General features: G+C 44.9%; 1 protein-coding gene across 1 annotated transcript in view; it reads left to right on the forward strand.

Annotated features, from left to right (window-relative positions):
• PTGFRN (prostaglandin F2 receptor inhibitor) overlaps window positions 1-16,192 on the forward strand; it is an 80,716-nt gene that overhangs the window by 27,298 nt on the left and 37,226 nt on the right. The window contains exons 2-3 of the mRNA XM_045801418.2: window positions 10,044-10,412; window positions 13,997-14,410. Of these exons, the coding sequence (XP_045657374.1) occupies window positions 10,044-10,412; window positions 13,997-14,410 (783 nt within the window). The remainder of the gene's footprint in view (window positions 1-10,043; window positions 10,413-13,996; window positions 14,411-16,192) is intronic.

The raw sequence follows: 16,192 nt of genomic DNA on the forward strand, positions 1-16,192 counted from the left end.
AGTGGCTGCAACAATTTACATCCCCACCAACAGTGCTCGAGGGTTCCTTTTCTGCTCATCCTGGTCAACACTTATTTCTTCTCTTTTTGGTAATACCCATTCTGACAGTTTTAAGGTGATATCTCATTGTGGTTTGGATTTGCATTTCCCTGATGATCAGTGATCTTGACCATCCTTTCATAGGCCTGTTGGCCATCTGTATATTTTCTTTAGAAAAATGCCTGTGCAGATTTTTTTACCCATTTTTAAATCAGATTGTTTGGTCTTCTTTGCTATTGTATGAGTTCTTTATATGTTTTGGATATTAACTCCTTATTGGATATATGATTTGCAAATATCTTCTGTCCAGTCTGTAGCCTTTCCATGTTGCTGATGGTTATCTTTGTTGGGCAGGAGCTTTTTTTTAGTTTGATGTAGTCCCATTTGTTTATTTTTGCTTTTGTTGCCCATGCCTTTGAAGTCAGATCCCCCCAAAAAACATCACTAAGACCAAAGTCAAGAAGCTTACCACCTATGTTTTCTTCCAGGAGCTAGGTGGTTTAATGCTTACATTCAAGCCCTAAATCCATTTTGAGTTGGTTTTTGTATATGGTGTACGATAGAGGTCCAGTTACATTTGTTTGCTTGTAGCTGTTCAGTTTTGCCCGGCACCACTGTATATTCTTGCCTTTTTGGTGGTAAATTAATCGACCAGGTATGCATGGGTTTATTGCTGGGCTCTATTCTGTTCCATTGATCTGTGTGTCTGTTTTTATGCCAGTAACATACCATTTTGATTACTATAGCTTTGTAGTATAGGTTGAAATCTGGGAGTGTGGTACTTTCTGACTTTGTTCTTGTTTCTCAAGATTGCTTTGGTGATATTGGGTCTTGGGGTCTTTTGTGATTTCCTAAAAATTTTAGAGTATTTGTTCTAGTTTTATGAAAAATGCCATTGGAATTTTGATAGGGATTATACCGAATCTGTAGATTGCTTTGGGTAGTATGGACATTTTAGCAATGTTAATTCTTCCAATCCATGAGCATGGAATATCTTTCCATTTATTTGTGTCTTCTTCAGTTTCTTTTTTCAATGTCTTACAGTCTTCAATGTCTTTCATCTCCTTGATTAAATTTATTCTTAGGTATTTTATTCTTTTTGATGCAATCATAAATGGGATTGTTTTCTTGATTTCTCTTTCTAATGTTTTATTATTACTGTATAGAAGTGCAGCAGATTTTTGTATATAAATTTTGTATCCTGCAACTTTCCTGAATTCATTTCTTCTAGCAGTTTTTTTGTGCAGTCCTTATGTTTTTCTATCTCTAGCACCCTGTCATCTGCAAATAGTGAAAGTTTTACCTTTTTTAATTTGGGTGTCTTTTATTTCTTTTTCTTGCCCAATTGTTGTGGCTAGAACTCCCAATACTATGTTGAATAAAAGTGGGGAGAGTGCGCTTATTGTCTTATTCCTGATATTAGAGGAAAAGCTTGGACTTAGCTGTGGACTTGTCATGTATGGCCTTTGTTGGGGTGTGTTTCTTCAGTACCCACTTTGTTGAGAGTTTTTATCATAAATGGATATTGAATTTTATCAAATGCTTTTTCTGGATATATTGAGATCATATGATTTTTATCTTTCATTTTATTAATATGGTATATCATATTGATTGATTTGTGGGTGTTGAACCAGCCTTGCTCCCTGGAATAAATCCCACTTGATGGTGGTGATCCATTGAATGTATTGTTGATGGTATATGATGGTGTGGGTGTGAGTGTTGTGTGGTGCATTCAGTTTGCAGATATTTTATTGAGGATTTTTGCATCTGTGTTCATCAGGGATATTGGCCTGTAATTTTCTTTTCTTTTCTTTTTTTTTTTTTTTTTATTGTGGCAGTGTCTGGTTTTGGTATCAGGGAAATGTTGGCCTCATAAAATGAATTTGGAAGCACTCCATCCTCTTCAGTTTTTTGGAAGAGTTTGTGAAGGATAGGTATTAAAGCTTCTTAGAATGTGTGGTAGAATTCACCAGAGAAGCCATCTGGTCATGGACTTTTGTTAGGAGATTTTTGATTACTGATTCAATCTCCTTACTAGTAATCAGTCTTTTCAGATTTTCTGTTTCTTCCTGATTGAATCTTAGAAGATTGAATGTTTCTAGGAGTTGATCCATTTCTTCTAGGTTGTCCAATTTGTTGGCATATGTTTGTTCACAATAGTCTCATTATCCTTTGTGTTCTGTGGTATCAGTTGTAACTTCTCTTTATTTATTTATCTAATTTCTATTTATTTGATTCCTCTTTTTTTCTTGGTGAGTCCAGCTAAAGACTTGTTGGTTTCATTTATTAAAGAATTTTGTTTATCTTCTCAAAGTTCTTAGCTTCATTGATTTTTTTCCCCTATTATCTTTTTAGTCTTTATTTCATTTATTTCCACTCATGATCTTTATTATTTCCTTCCTTCTACTAAGTTTGGGCTTCTTTTATTCTTCTTTTTCTAGTTCCTTTAGGCATAAAGTTGGAGTTCTTATTTGATATTTTTCTTGTTTCTTGAGATAGCCTGCATTGCTATGAATTTACCTCTTAGAATCATTTTGCTGTATCCCGTGGATTTTGGTATGTCATATTTCTGTTAATTTTTCTCTAGGTTTTTAAAAAAAATTTCTCTTTTGATTTCTTTGTTGACCCAATGGTATTCAGTAGCATGTTGTTTAATCTCCATGTAATTGTGGGTTTTTTCATTTTCTTTTTGTAATTAATTTCTAGTTTCATACCATTGTGGTTGGAAAAGGTGCTTGATATGATTTCAGTCTTCCTGAATTTATTGAGACTTGTTTCATGGCCTAACATGTGAGCTGTCCTGGAGAATATACCATGTGCACATGAAAAGAATGTGTATTTTGCTGCTTTTGGATGGAATGTTCTGTATATATCTATTAAGTCCAACTGGCCCAGTAATGTGTTGTTTAAAGCTGATGTTCCTTACTGATTATCAGTCTAGATGATCTATCTACTGATGTAAGTGGGGGGTTAATGTCCTCTACTCTGATTGTATTGCTTTCGGTTTCCCTCTTTCAGTCTGTTAATATTTGCTTTAAATACTTTGGTGCTCCTATGTTGGGTGCGTGAAAATATATAAATGTTATATCTTCTTGCTTGCTTGAACGCTTTATCTTTTGTAGTGGCCCTCTTTGTCTTTTATTACAGTCTTTGCTTTAAAGTCTATTTTGTGTGATGTGAGTATAGCTATACCAGCTTTGTGTTGTTTTCCATTTGCATGGACTATCTTTTCCCGTCCCTTCACCTTTATTCTTTTTGTGCCCTAAAGTGAGTCTCTTGTAGGTGGTGTATAGATGAGACTTGTTTTTAAAAATCCATTCAGCTACTCTCTGTCTTTGTTTGGGAAATTTAGTCCATTTACATTCATAGAGAGGTATGTACTTCTTGCCATTTTGTTCATTGTTTTCTGGCTGTTTTTGCAGTTCCTCTCTTCTATTTTTCTCTTCCCTTGTGGTATAGATTTCTTTCTTTAGTGTTACATTCCTTTCTCATTTTCGTTTGTATTTACTGTAAGTTTCTGCTTTGTGGTTACTGTGAGGTATGTATTTACTGTCCTAAGTATATAACAGTCTGTTTGGATTGACAGCAACTTAAATGTGAACACTATCCAAAACTCTACAGTTTAACTCCCTGCTGGCCCGTGTTTTGGTTTCGATGTCACATTTTACCTCTTTTTATTTTATGCATTTATTAACTAATTATTGTAATTTTAATTTTACTACTTTTGTCTTTCAACTTTCATACTAGCTTTATAAGTGGTTAATCTACTAGTTTATCCCACATTTACCTTTTCTAGTGAGATTTTTACTTTTGTATGTTTTCTTGTTGTTAATTAGTGACATTTCTTTTCAGCTTAAAGAAGTCCCTTTAACATTTCTTGTAAGGCTGGTTTATGTGATAACCTCCTTTAGCTTTTGCTTATCTGGGAGACTCTATTTCTCCTTCAATTCAGAATAATACCCATGCCAGGTGTAGAGTATTCTTGGTCGGAAGTTTTTTCAGCATTTTGAATATGTCACTCCACCCTCTTCTGGCCTGCAAAATTTCTGCTGAAAAATCTGCTGATAGCTTTATGAGGGTTCCCTTGTATGTAACAAGTTGCTTTTCTCTTCCTGCTTTTAAGGTTCTCTCTTTATCTTTAACTTTTGACATTTTAATTATAATACGTCTTGGTGTGGCTCTCTTTGGGTTTATTTTATTTGAAATTCTCTGGACTTGCTGGACCTGAATGTCTTGTTTCTGTCTACACGTTAGAGAAGTTTTCAGCCATTATTTCTGGAAGTAAGTTTTCTGCCCCTTTCTTTGCCTCTCCTCCTTCTGGGACCCTTATGATGTGAATGTTATTCCACTTGATAGTGTCCTGTAGATCTCGCATCTTCATTTTTTTTTTTTTAATTCTTTTTTTTTGTTTTTGTTTCTGTTTTTTCTTTTTGCTGCTCTGGGTGATTTCCAGTGCTTTGTCTTCTAGTTCACTGATTCATTCTTCTGCTTCAGCCAATCTGTTCTTGAACCCATATAGTGTGTATTTCAGTTCAGTTATTGTATTCTTTAGCTCTGTGACTTTTGCTTGGTACCTTTCTTTTTCTTTCTTTCTTTCTTTCTTTCTTTCTTTCTTTCTTTCTTTCTTTCTTTCTTTCTTTCTTTCTTTCTTTCTTTCTTTCTTTCTTTCTTTCTTTCTTTCTTTCTTTCTTTCTTTCTTTCTTTCTTTCTTTCTTTCTTTTTTTGCTTTTTAAGTAAGTTCCATGCTGGGCCAACACGGGTTTGAACTCATGACCCTGAGATCAAGACCTGAGCTGAGATCAAGAGTTGGATGCTTAACCAACTAATCCAGGCACCCTGCTTGGTACTTTCTCATATCTTATCTTTGTTGAAGTTCTCACTGGGTTCATGCATTCTTCTCCCAAGTTTGGCAAGCATCTTTATGACCACTACTTTGAATTCTTTATCAGGTTGTTTACTATCTCCATATCATTTAGGTCTCTTTCCAAGGTTTGTGTGTGTGTGTGTGTGTGTGTATTCTCTTGCTTGGAACATATTTCTCTGTTTCTTCGTTTTGCTTGACACTCTGTTTCTGTGTATTTGGTGAAACAGCTACCTCTCTCTGTCTTGAAGGAGTGGCCTTGTATAGATAATGATCCTTCTTGTTCAACCTTGCCCTAGCCCTTGGTTGTCTCTCAAACCTTTGAGATTGTCTAAGTAGCCTGATTTATTCTGGATATGTCCCTGTTGTTGAGGGTATGCCAAGACTTGTCAGTGTTCCAAGGGGACAAATCTCATTTATCACCTAGTTTCAGGTTGATTCGAAGCCAGACCCTTAGGCAGCAGTTTTTAAAGTATGCAAATATATACAGTCCCGCGGGGCTGCACTTGTAAACCCTGCTGGCCTCCAGACCAGGAGATTTGCAGGTGTTCCCTGGGCAACAGTTGCAAAAATTGGGGCTCCAAGGGAGTGTATAATCTCACTGGAAAGTCTCATCAAGCTGCAGTGAGGCCAGTGGGGTGGACAGGGATGGTATCTCTTTGAGAGATACCCAGGCACTTCCCTGGGAGTGCCTTCATAGCCTCTAGATGTGTTGGAAACCTGAGGGTTGTCCCTCAGGCTGAAGCTTCAGGATAAGTAAATAGGCCTTTTTCACAGGAAGACGGTATGTGTGTTTCAGTCTGCTGTCTGTGCAGTGCCCCATGGGTGTTGACCTGCTAAGAACTATCTTGCTGATTGTTATAGTCCCTTGGAGCTCAGGAATGCTAGCCCCCTTGGCCAGCAGGGCCAGGCAAAGAAGGGGTGTCTCCTGTGTGGTTTCTGCGTGTCTGCTGACTTTAGCAGGGCAATCGGAGGTTGTAGGGGTGGGGCACACCCACCAGCTTCAGAAAGGCAGCGGGAAAGTGCCCTCGCCGTGCATGCCTACCGGGTTCAGCAGCGCAGCAGGAGCAGGCCCTGTCTGCATGCGTGCTTGGGCCCAAGTTGGGGATGGGGAATGCCATGACCGCTGGTGCTCACCAGCCCCAGGCAGGGGGTGGGGGAGTGTCACAACTGCCACCTGCACTGACCGACTTTAGCACAGGAGGGAGAGAATGCTGTGATTGTTCATGCTCGCTTGCCCCTGCCAGGAAGCCGGGCAGTGCTGCAGCCCCCCAAGATCTCCGGCCTCAGCAAGGCCCAGGACAGTGTCATAACCATTCACCCCTGCCCGCCCCAATGAGGCAGTGGCGGGGTGTGTGCCCAAGCCCCCAGTCTGCGCTAGCAGGGCAGGTGGAGAGCTACAAACGGTGTCCACCAGCGCCTCCATCTCTGGAGAGAGCACCGACTGTCCCCTGCCCCCCCAGCAGATGCCCCCAGGCCAGCAAATGAATCTCCTTTACATACAGTCCAGGTGCTTTTGAAATGGGTGCTTTTTTGCTGGATTCTGGGGCAAGTGAGACTGCAGGTGATCCCTTTAAAAGGCGGATCTCAGTTTCCTGTGGCACTTTGGGTGCCTTGGATGTCAGCTCTTGGTTTTCTAAGCCAGATGTTTTTGGGAGCTCGACTCTCTGATACAGATCCCAAGGGTTGGGTGCCTGCATGTGGGCCACTGTGACCCCCCACTCCTCCAGGAGAAGTGCCCAACTAGTGAGATCCTTCCCTCTGGTGGGTCACTGCAGTGGGGGTGGCTGTTTTGGAGAGACCATGTCCCTGCCTCCCCCACCCATCTCAATGAAGTCCTTTTCTCTTTTGTTGTGGAGAGCAGTTCATCTAGTTTTCAAATCTTTACCAGAGGGAAATTGTCCGTAGGTAGCTGTTGATTTCGTGGGCCTTGGCAGGAGGTGAGTTCAGGATCTTACTGTACGACCGTCTTGAACTCTTTTTTCGCATATCATCTTTATAGTACCCTGACTCTGGAGGAATTGAAAGTTTCTGAATAGCTGCAGCAAAAATGAGCCGGGAGGAGCCCGACTGACCTAGTTTGAGCCGGTGTCCATCCCCGGGGCTGGGGCATTCAGGGTCAGCCCCATCAGAGGAGCGGTTGAGGAACGCTGGGCGGCGGGCACAGATATGCTGCGGGTTTGCCAGAAGTAGTAAGTGTGAGGTCATGGGCATCATCCTATAGGCACCGAGCTGCCTTAGGAAGAAAGTAGCATGTTTCGGCACTGCTCCGCAAGACTATTTGGGGTTGGTTCTATCGTCTGCAGGAAGAGATGTGACCCAGAGGCCCGGGTTGTGACTCTGTTTTTAAGAAGAGTGGTTTAGGGTGCAGCGTCTTTTCTTCGAATTGAGCAGCAGTCTGGACTTGCCCCCCCGCCGGGCTGGCTCACAGCCCCCTGCTCAGAGCACACACTAACGTTATCACCATTTCTCTCCTGTGGAGGCTTTCCCTTTTCCAGGGTAATGGTAATGGGCGGAGAAAACAAGACATGGCTTTTAAAAAGTCTTCAACTTCTTTTTCCTTTTTTACTCCAACACAAATTAAGATAAATGTTTTCATCGTGATCTGGTACACACACACCTCTGTGTATTTAAAATTGAACAACCGTATTTACTCCTTACTAAATGCAGTGGACTCTAGTATTTCCTCTTCTGTTTCACTGTATTCACACACACACACACACACACACACACGCTGGTCACAAGCACCATAAATTCATTTCACAACCGCTAAATGGGAACTCAGACCTTGAAAAACATGAATTAAATCATTGAAAAACAAGCAACAATGGTATATTCGTTTGCTCGGGCCGCTATCACAAAGAGCCACTGACTGGGTGGCCTAACCAGCAGAAACGTGCCCTCTCGCAGCTCTGGAGACGAGCAGTCCACTTGTTGCTCCCTTGGCGGGGGGAGGGGGAGTCTGCCCCAGGCCTCCCCACCCGCTCCTGGTGGTTTGTGGGCCATCTTTGCTGTTCCTCGGCTTGTAGACACTTCACCCCCATCCCTGCCTTCATCCTCACCTGGTGTTCTCCCCGTATGCGTGTCTGTGTGCAGGCTTCCCCCTTTTTAAAGATACCAGTCATTGGATTAGGGTCCCACCCTCTTCTCACCCAGTGGTGTCTAATAACCACTGATAACGTCTGCAGTGACCCCGTTCCCAAGTCAGGTCACGTGTTGAGGTCCTGAGGCTGGGACTTCATCATATCCGTTTTGTTGGGGGAAACAGAACTCAAACCATCACAAATGATAAAAATACAAAATTGAAAAGATATAATAGAAGTTCCCATCTTATTGAGCTCTTATTACATGGCAGACTGTCAGCCAGGCATTTTATTTCATGAACTCAGTCAATCTTTCTTGCCCCATATGATAGTTGAGGAAGCCAAAGCTGAGAGAGGTCAGTCTCTCAGATATAAACTTAGGTCTCCTTCAGAGTGTATCCGTGAGGGTAAATCTGGTGTGGTAGTTGCTCTTGCAGCTAAACTTTTTGGGGAAATTACTCGATTTTGTGTGTGATTTCTGCATAAAACATAACATTCCCTTATAAAAATGTAATCTCTTTGTATCAAGAATGAGTTCTTTCCAGTCATTCTAACGACTTCATGCTTCCTTTTCTTTCCGTTATAATTGTTAGCATAGTGTTGATTTTGTTCAGTTTTTTAAACAATGAGTATTTTTTTAAATTCTTATAATTTTTGAGTGATTTTTTGAAAGATTTTATTTATTTTAGAGAGAGAGAACTTGAGCTGGGAGAGGGGCAGAGGGAGAAGGAGAGAGAGAATCTCAAGCTGACTCCGCACTGAGCGCAGAGCCCAATGTTGGCTGGATCCCACAACCCTGAGACCATAACCTGAGCCGAAATCAAGAGTTGGACACTCAACCGACTGAGCCACCCAGGCGCCCCAAGTGATGTTTCTTTTGACATAGCTATGCCTGATGTTAACATTGAAGAAGAAGAAGTTAATTCAGAGAAACTTCGTGAACGTGCCCTATCCTCGTACAAGGAATATGTGTGGAATGCGTGTGTTTTATTTTGTGTTATGTCACTCAAATACAAAAGAAATTTTTGAATTAAGAAACAAACTTAGGTCTCCTGAATTTCAGAGCCCATGCTTTGCCCTGTTTGCGTTAGTGCTGTACCTGTTTGTGGAGCATTAGGCAGAAGCCAGACAAGCACATTTGGTCCAAATTGAAATGCTATGCACAGGTAATAAACGCACTACAAAATCACACTGAGGTTCGTGGCAAGGGTGACCCCTTAAAGGACACTCAGGTGAGGGTCCCTATCAGAGGCCTGGGAGGTATGTGCTCTTGGGGCAGGGAGTGCCAGTAAACTCTTGGCTTTGTCCACTGAACTCATCCCCAGCAAGCTGCTGCATTCCCAACGCCGCCCAGCAACCCGCCAGACAAGGCACCGTCTCCCTTTGTGCTTCCCTATCCTCATTCTGAATTTAGATCAGGGTGAAGAGTGGAGAGAAGGAAATGAGCCAGAAAATAGAAAATTAATACTTGGTGGAGTCGTCATATTTTAATATTAATTTATAGGCAATGTCAGATAACCAGAGTTAAATCTTTTTATCAGCAGGCTGCTCTAGGGTTTAAAAATTGGCATCCATCATTGTAAATCAGGTCTCAGGAGCCCTGGGGAATGGTCTCTAGGGATGAGGGTTGATCTAGGGTGGACAGAAATGTAAATACTTGATTAGCTGTGTCCTTTTCTTTCACACCAACCCTGAAATACTTCTACGTCCCGTTGAGTGACAATGGTATGTTAAATAGTAACGGGAGGGAAGAAGCTATTCAGGTTTATGGTTAGCCTACTTTTAGTACTTGTCTTCTTCCCTGTCAATCCTAGGAGACTGTTGTGTGAGAGGCACTCGCTTCAGGATCGTGTTCCTGGCTTGCGGTTCTAGGGGTGGGCTTAACCTCTCTCTGCTCTGGCCCAGGCAGCACACCAATTGTCCCAGCTGGCTGGATGTCACTTCTTTTTTTTGGGGGGGGGCCACGAGCCCGTGAGCAGGAGCACCCACAGGTTTGACACATTTATACTGGGATGACCTTCCGTGACTCAGGTCCCGCCTCTCATCTCTTGTCATTGCAGCTCTTTGTCGCGGGCGCGTGGTGAGAGTCCCCACAGGGAGCCTGGTGCGGGTGGTGGGCACTGAGCTGGTCATCCCCTGCAACGTCAGTGACTACGACGGCCCCAGCGAGCAGAACTTCGACTGGAGCTTCTCGTCTTCGGGGAGCAGCTTCGTGGAGCTTGCCAGCACCTGGGAGGCGGGCTTCGCGGCCCAGCTGTACCGTGAGCGCCTGCAGAGGGGCGAGATCGCGTTGCGGAGGACTGCCAACGATGCCGTGGAACTCCACATCAAGAACGTCCAGCCCTCGGACGAGGGCCACTATAAATGTTCCACCCCCAGCACAGACGCCACTGTCCAGGGCAACTATGAGGATACAGTGCAGGTTAAAGGTAACATCCTCATGGGGCTCATCACGTCAGGGGCCAGACTTTTCTCTGCCACCCGGCTTTGTCAAGATACTGAACTCCCCTGCGACTCTGCTCCCTCCTCTGTCTAAAGGACAGCAGTGTCTCACCTGATTAAAAGCAGAGGGTAGGCCAGGGCATCTGTGAGGGCCCTTTCCCTGCACTTGGATTCTGAACCATCCGTGTGGCTGGCATGGTGGCAGAGCCCAGCTCTGAGCCAGGTTGCCTGCACTCAGTCCAACTGCTGGCTCTGTCAGTTGTCACCAAGTGGCCGTGGGCATGTTCCGTGCCTCAGCCTCCTCCCCTGAAACAGTGCTTCCCTTCAAGATTATGAGGACAAGGTGAGTTAGCATGTGTCCGGCCTCAGAGCAGTTCCATAGTAAGCATTCATGAGGTTTGCACTGGGAAGGTGAGGTGAGTTAGCATGTGTCCGGCCTCAGAGCGGTTCCATAGTAAGCATTCATGAGGTTTGCACTGGGAAGGTGAGGTGAGTTAGCATGTGTCCGGCCTCAGAGCAGTTCCATAGTAAGCATTCATGAGGTTTGCACTGGGAAGGTGAGGTGAGTTAGCATGTGTCCGGCCTCAGAGCAGTTCCATAGTAAGCACTCATGAGGTTTGCACTGGGAAGGTGACGGTCATGGTGATGTTCACTTTTATGGGAATAGCAGATAACTTCGAAACTCATGACTTTCTTTGGGCCCTTCATGATTTAAGTGCCAGTTTGTTCTGGAATTTGTGTGGGTTAGATGTAGAGAAAGAACGACGGTAGTCGCTACTAGCTTATGATGGAACCCTGCTAGCTTATTGGCCTGACTCTGCAGAGTCACACCTCATATATCTGGAAGGTTTGGGGTTTTGTGGGTTTTTTTTTTCCATTTTCCATGTCCTATTAGATTTAGTCCCACATTCAGTTCTCTAACCCAATGAAGATCCAGTAGGATAGTTCCCTGACTTACATGTGAGGAAACGGAAGAGCATAGGTTAATTACTTGCCCCAAAATCAAACAGCTACTTGGTAAATGAACAAGAACTAGCTATTTTAATTTGGGGCCAACAAAACAGAAACACGATTATTGTTATTACCTAACTATGCATTTATTTGTATCCTGCCTTATTCCAAAAAGCATATATATCAGAGTAGGGAATGTAGGGAACGATCGGGAAAGTAGATGTACGAGATGCTCTAAAAGGAAGGGGCTGATCCCGGTGTTCATCCCCTCGGTAATGGTGTACGGAACCCTGCCATGTCTCGGGGGCTATTCTCCCCATTTGACGTGGGAGGGAATAAAATAGCCATATCCATTATATAGGTATTAAAACATCAAATCTACCTCTTCTTTATAGAAAATCCTGAAGATGATTTTTTAGAAAAAAGTCCTGTGAGACATTCTTGCATTTCAGTTAAGTAACATGTTGCTTTTAGTCCTCACACGCGTGCTGTCCCTGCCATTAGGTCAGATGCATGCTTGTCTCCCCTGTAATTCTCATCTTGAGGAGTAGGGGGCAGCAGAATTCCCCCTGCCCCTGTCCCCCAGTGTCTTCCTGTTTCTTCTCCAGTCTTTGGAAGGAAGGAGCAAGGAGAGGCTTTCCATGAGTGAGGAAAGCAGATAGATGGCCATGAATGAGACTGGCTGGCTGCCCAGGTAGGGCCTCTGGTGGTTGCCATGCCGGGTCCAGGGTCTGCCTGGCCTTCAGCTTTGTGGGTCTTGCCACTGTTCAGCCAGTTGCTGACAGATACCTGGCCACGAGAACTGAGTCCTGTTAACTGGCTTGCAGACTGGTGGATATACTAGAAGGTCATTATACTCATTTTGCAGTAGAGATGGGTCTTTGGGATAGGTCTTTCTAAAGATGGAGCAGTTTTTTTTCAAGGACACTGAATTAGTTTCTAAGTGTGGAATTTCGAGAAAAACCAAAGGCATAATGAACAGTAGCGTTGGAGGGTTCTTTTATCCAGCTTGTAGACAAGCCTCAGAGATTGTCCACACCCCTGGGGAGAGGCCTTTCTTCTGGTTATCTCCATTATCACTTCCCGTCCTAAATAGCACTCACCAGGACTTTCTGGATTTCTGGCCTCTTCATTCTAGACTCTTTAAAGAGCCAGCCTTTCCCCAAATGGCCCTAATAGGCTACATAGCTGAGGTTCAGTTTTCCTTGATGGGTTCCTTTCCTGCTCGCACTTTGTGCTCACCCTACTTGTTCTTAGGCATTTCCCAGGCCTCGGTGCACAGGCAACTCCTGCCACGCTTTAGCCCTCTTTGGATCATGCTGCTTTAACTGGTAGAAGATTCTTCAGGCTCCCTACTGGAGCCTACTGCTCTAACAGAGGAGTGGTTTTTTTTTGTTTTTGTTTTTGATTTTTTATTATATTATGTTAGTCACCATACATTACATCCCCGGTTTCCGATGTAAGGCTCGATGATTCATTAGTTGTGTATAACACCCAGTGCACCATGCAATACGTGCCCTCCTTACTACCCATCACCAGCCTATCCCATTCCCCCACCCCCTCCCCTCTGAGGCCCTCAGTTTGTTTCTCATAGTCCATAGTCTCTCATGTTTCATTCCGCCTTCTGATTACCCCCCTTTCTTTATCCCTTTCTTCCCCTACCAATCATCCTAGTTCTTATGTTCCATAGATGAGAGAAATCATATGATAGTTGTCTTTCTCTGCTTGACTTATTTCACTTAGCTTTATCTCCTCCAGTGACGTCCATGTTGCACCAAATGTTGAGAACTCGTTCTTTCTGATAGCTGAGTAATATTCCATTGTATATATGGAGCACAACTCCTTAATCCAGTCATAACAGAGGAGTGTTTGACCCTAACAGCTGTTGCTGAGCGCCAGGCACCTCTGCTCACCATGCCTTCAACTCTGTCATTTCCCTGAGATAGGTCCACTTGTCAGCCCTTTTTAGAGATGAGGAAACTTAGGCACAGAGGAGTGAAGTACCTTGCTCAAGGGTGGCAAAAACCCATCCGCAAGGCACAACTCCGAAAAGGGAGTGTTCTCCACCCAGTTCTAGCAACGGGGGTCTTTTAGTGCCTCTTCTTCTTTTTCTTTTCTTTTTTTTTTCTTTTTTCTTCCTTTTCTTCCCCTTCTTTTTCTTTTTTCCCTTTCCTCCTCCTCTTCTTCCTCCTCCTCTTCCTCCTCCTCTTCTTCCTCCCCCTCCTCCTCTTCTTCTTCCTCTTCCTCTTCTTTTTTTTCATTTTTTCCTCCTTTTCTTCCCCCTTTTTCTTTTTTCCCTTTCCTCCTCCTCCTCCTCCTCCTCCTTCTTCTCCTCCTCCTCCCCCTCCTCCCCGTCCCCCCTCCTCCCCCTCCTCCCCCTCCTCCTCACCTCCTCCTCCTCTTCTTTCTCTTCTTCCTCTTCTCCTTCTCCTGTTTTTTCTTTCTTTTTTCTTTTCTTTTCCTTTTCAGGTCAGAAAGTCGGTTGGGGTTACACACGAATGAATGGGAGAGCGTTCCCCCGCGGGCATTAGAGCAGGGTGGGGGCGCCGCGCCCCGGGGTACAGCAAGCCCCACAGGGGCCGGGGCGCGGCGCGGCTCACGGCTGTGCTTCCTCCCGCAGTGCTGGCCGATGCCCTGCGCGTGGACGCCGGCCCGCCGCCCGCCCCCAGCCTCAGCCTGCGCCTGGGCGAGCCGTTCGAGCTGCGCTGTGCGGCCTCCACGGCGTCGCCGCTGCACACACACCTGGCGCTGCTGTGGGAGGTGCAGCGCGGCGCGGCCCGGCGGAGCGTGCTGGCCCTGAGCCACGAGGGCCGCTTCCGCCCGGGGCCCGGCTACGAGCAGCGCTACCGCGCCGGCGACGTGCGCCTGGACACCGTGGGCGGTGACGGCTACCGCCTGTCGGTGGCCCGCGCCCTGGCCTCGGACCAGGGCTCCTACAGGTGCGTGGTCAGCGAGTGGATCGGCGAGCAGGGCAACTGGCAAGAGATTCAAGAGAAAGCCGTGGAGGTGGCCACCGTGCTGATCCAGCCAACAGGTGAGCTTCTGGAACTTGTCTGGCTTACACTCTGGCCTCTGTTTTGGCCAGGGACGGGGTAAAGAACCAGGCGGGAGTCGGGTCCTTTGCTGACGAGGTCGGTGCTGGACACGTGAGGCCTTGCGTTGCGGTGGTGGGGAGAGTTTGGGAAAGGTGTATTTGTTTTATGCCGGGTGCCTACGGTTTTGCTTTACAGCGGCTTCTCGTCGGGATTTGTACTCCGGGACTCTGCAGGTTGCCTAAAATACTAAGACAATTTGTTGACTGAAAGATTAAGTCCCTTCAAGTCCCAGAATGAGGTCTGGACTGGTGTTCAGGGGGGCTTTGGGGCAGAGCTGCCCCCACTCTGCTCCCTTTATTTTGTTTTGGCCTTATCTTATTTGGGTGTTTCCTGAATTTCTGGATCTGCCATTTTGCACAGCTGTTGGAGTGTGTCTGGCTTACCCCCAGACGTCTGGTCTACCGTGGATCCTCTAGATGGGCCATCCCAGCTAGGTGAGACTTCTCTCCGGCTGGGTCTTTTCTTGTTCTGTGTATGACACATACCCCAGGAATGTGCATCCAGCCCTGGGGTCTCACTGCAAGAGGTTCTCAGCCCTCTCACCTGTGAACCAGCCTTTGTTTTTGGAAAAACACATGTGTACTTTCCTATTCCTACTAGAAAGCAAGAAAATACAAGATACATTTTAGAAAACCCATAAAAAGAAAAGTAAGAGAGGAGAAACAAGCTATCATTGACTGTGTCCAACAAGCATTAATAAAGAAGCTCCTGGATGATCAGCTCTGTCTGGGCCCTGGGGTTAGAGGTGCTTGAGGAATGTTCCCTGGGCCCCATAGAGCTCCAGCCTCGGCAGACACAGTGTAAAGAGACCATCTCAGGATGATGTCATTGCTGTGGATGGATGGATGGCTGTCCTTGGTTTTCTGGGAGGCTAACATCTTCAGATCTGTTGCTGCCGCCTCCTGCTTTGTAAACTGGGAAGACCTTGGGCAGACTCATTTCCTGAGTATAAATGTGAATGTGTGGCCGCTCTGTTGCTCAGATGGAAAGGAAAGCAGGAGACAGTCCTCACGGGGAGTATTTTTCCCCTGCAGGCTGCACGGTCCTGAGCACTCCACTCTGCATTTATACCACTGCACAGGAGTTGAATTCGGTAAAAAGCAAGGCTGAGGTTCTTGAGTGACTGCGGCCATCAGTGAGGTGGGAGGTGCTCTTGCCAAGGAAAGGGGCTACCCATCATGCTCAGTCTTCCAGTGGCCATAGAAATCACCTTCTGAGTGGACTCAGGTCAGCTTCCTTTGAGGATGTGATCTGCCTGAAATATGTCCTAAGAAACTGGGGTCTTCAGTTTGCATCACACAGCTGTTCCCAGGGGAACAGAACAATTAAGAGTTTCAGATTTGCAACGAGTTGTCTTCTTATGTGGAATTTCAATTGTAAAGGTATTCTTTATTTCAGACAGGCCACAAAACCCATAATATCAAGTGTAAGACTTGAAAACTCTGAACCTCTTAGGCACGTAGTAGCACCTGGCTCTGCCCTAAGCCTGGGGTTCATAACCATTTTGTTGCCATGGGCTTCTTTGACAGACTTGAAGCCCACAGAACCCTTCTCAGAATTAATGTGTTTTAATTCATTAAAAATGTATATAAGATGACAAAGGAAAATGATTCTACTGAAATAGTTATCAAAATATTTTAAGACAAATTTGTTACATAGTAATATTGTGCTTTATTAACGCATTAAATGATATATAGTGGCAGGCTTAAATTACCGCCGTA

This window comes from Ursus americanus, chromosome 12 (genome assembly GCF_024610735.1).
Source record: "Ursus americanus isolate L20-20 chromosome 12, mUrsAme1.1.p, whole genome shotgun sequence".
NCBI classification, from domain to species: domain Eukaryota; kingdom Metazoa; phylum Chordata; class Mammalia; order Carnivora; family Ursidae; genus Ursus; species Ursus americanus.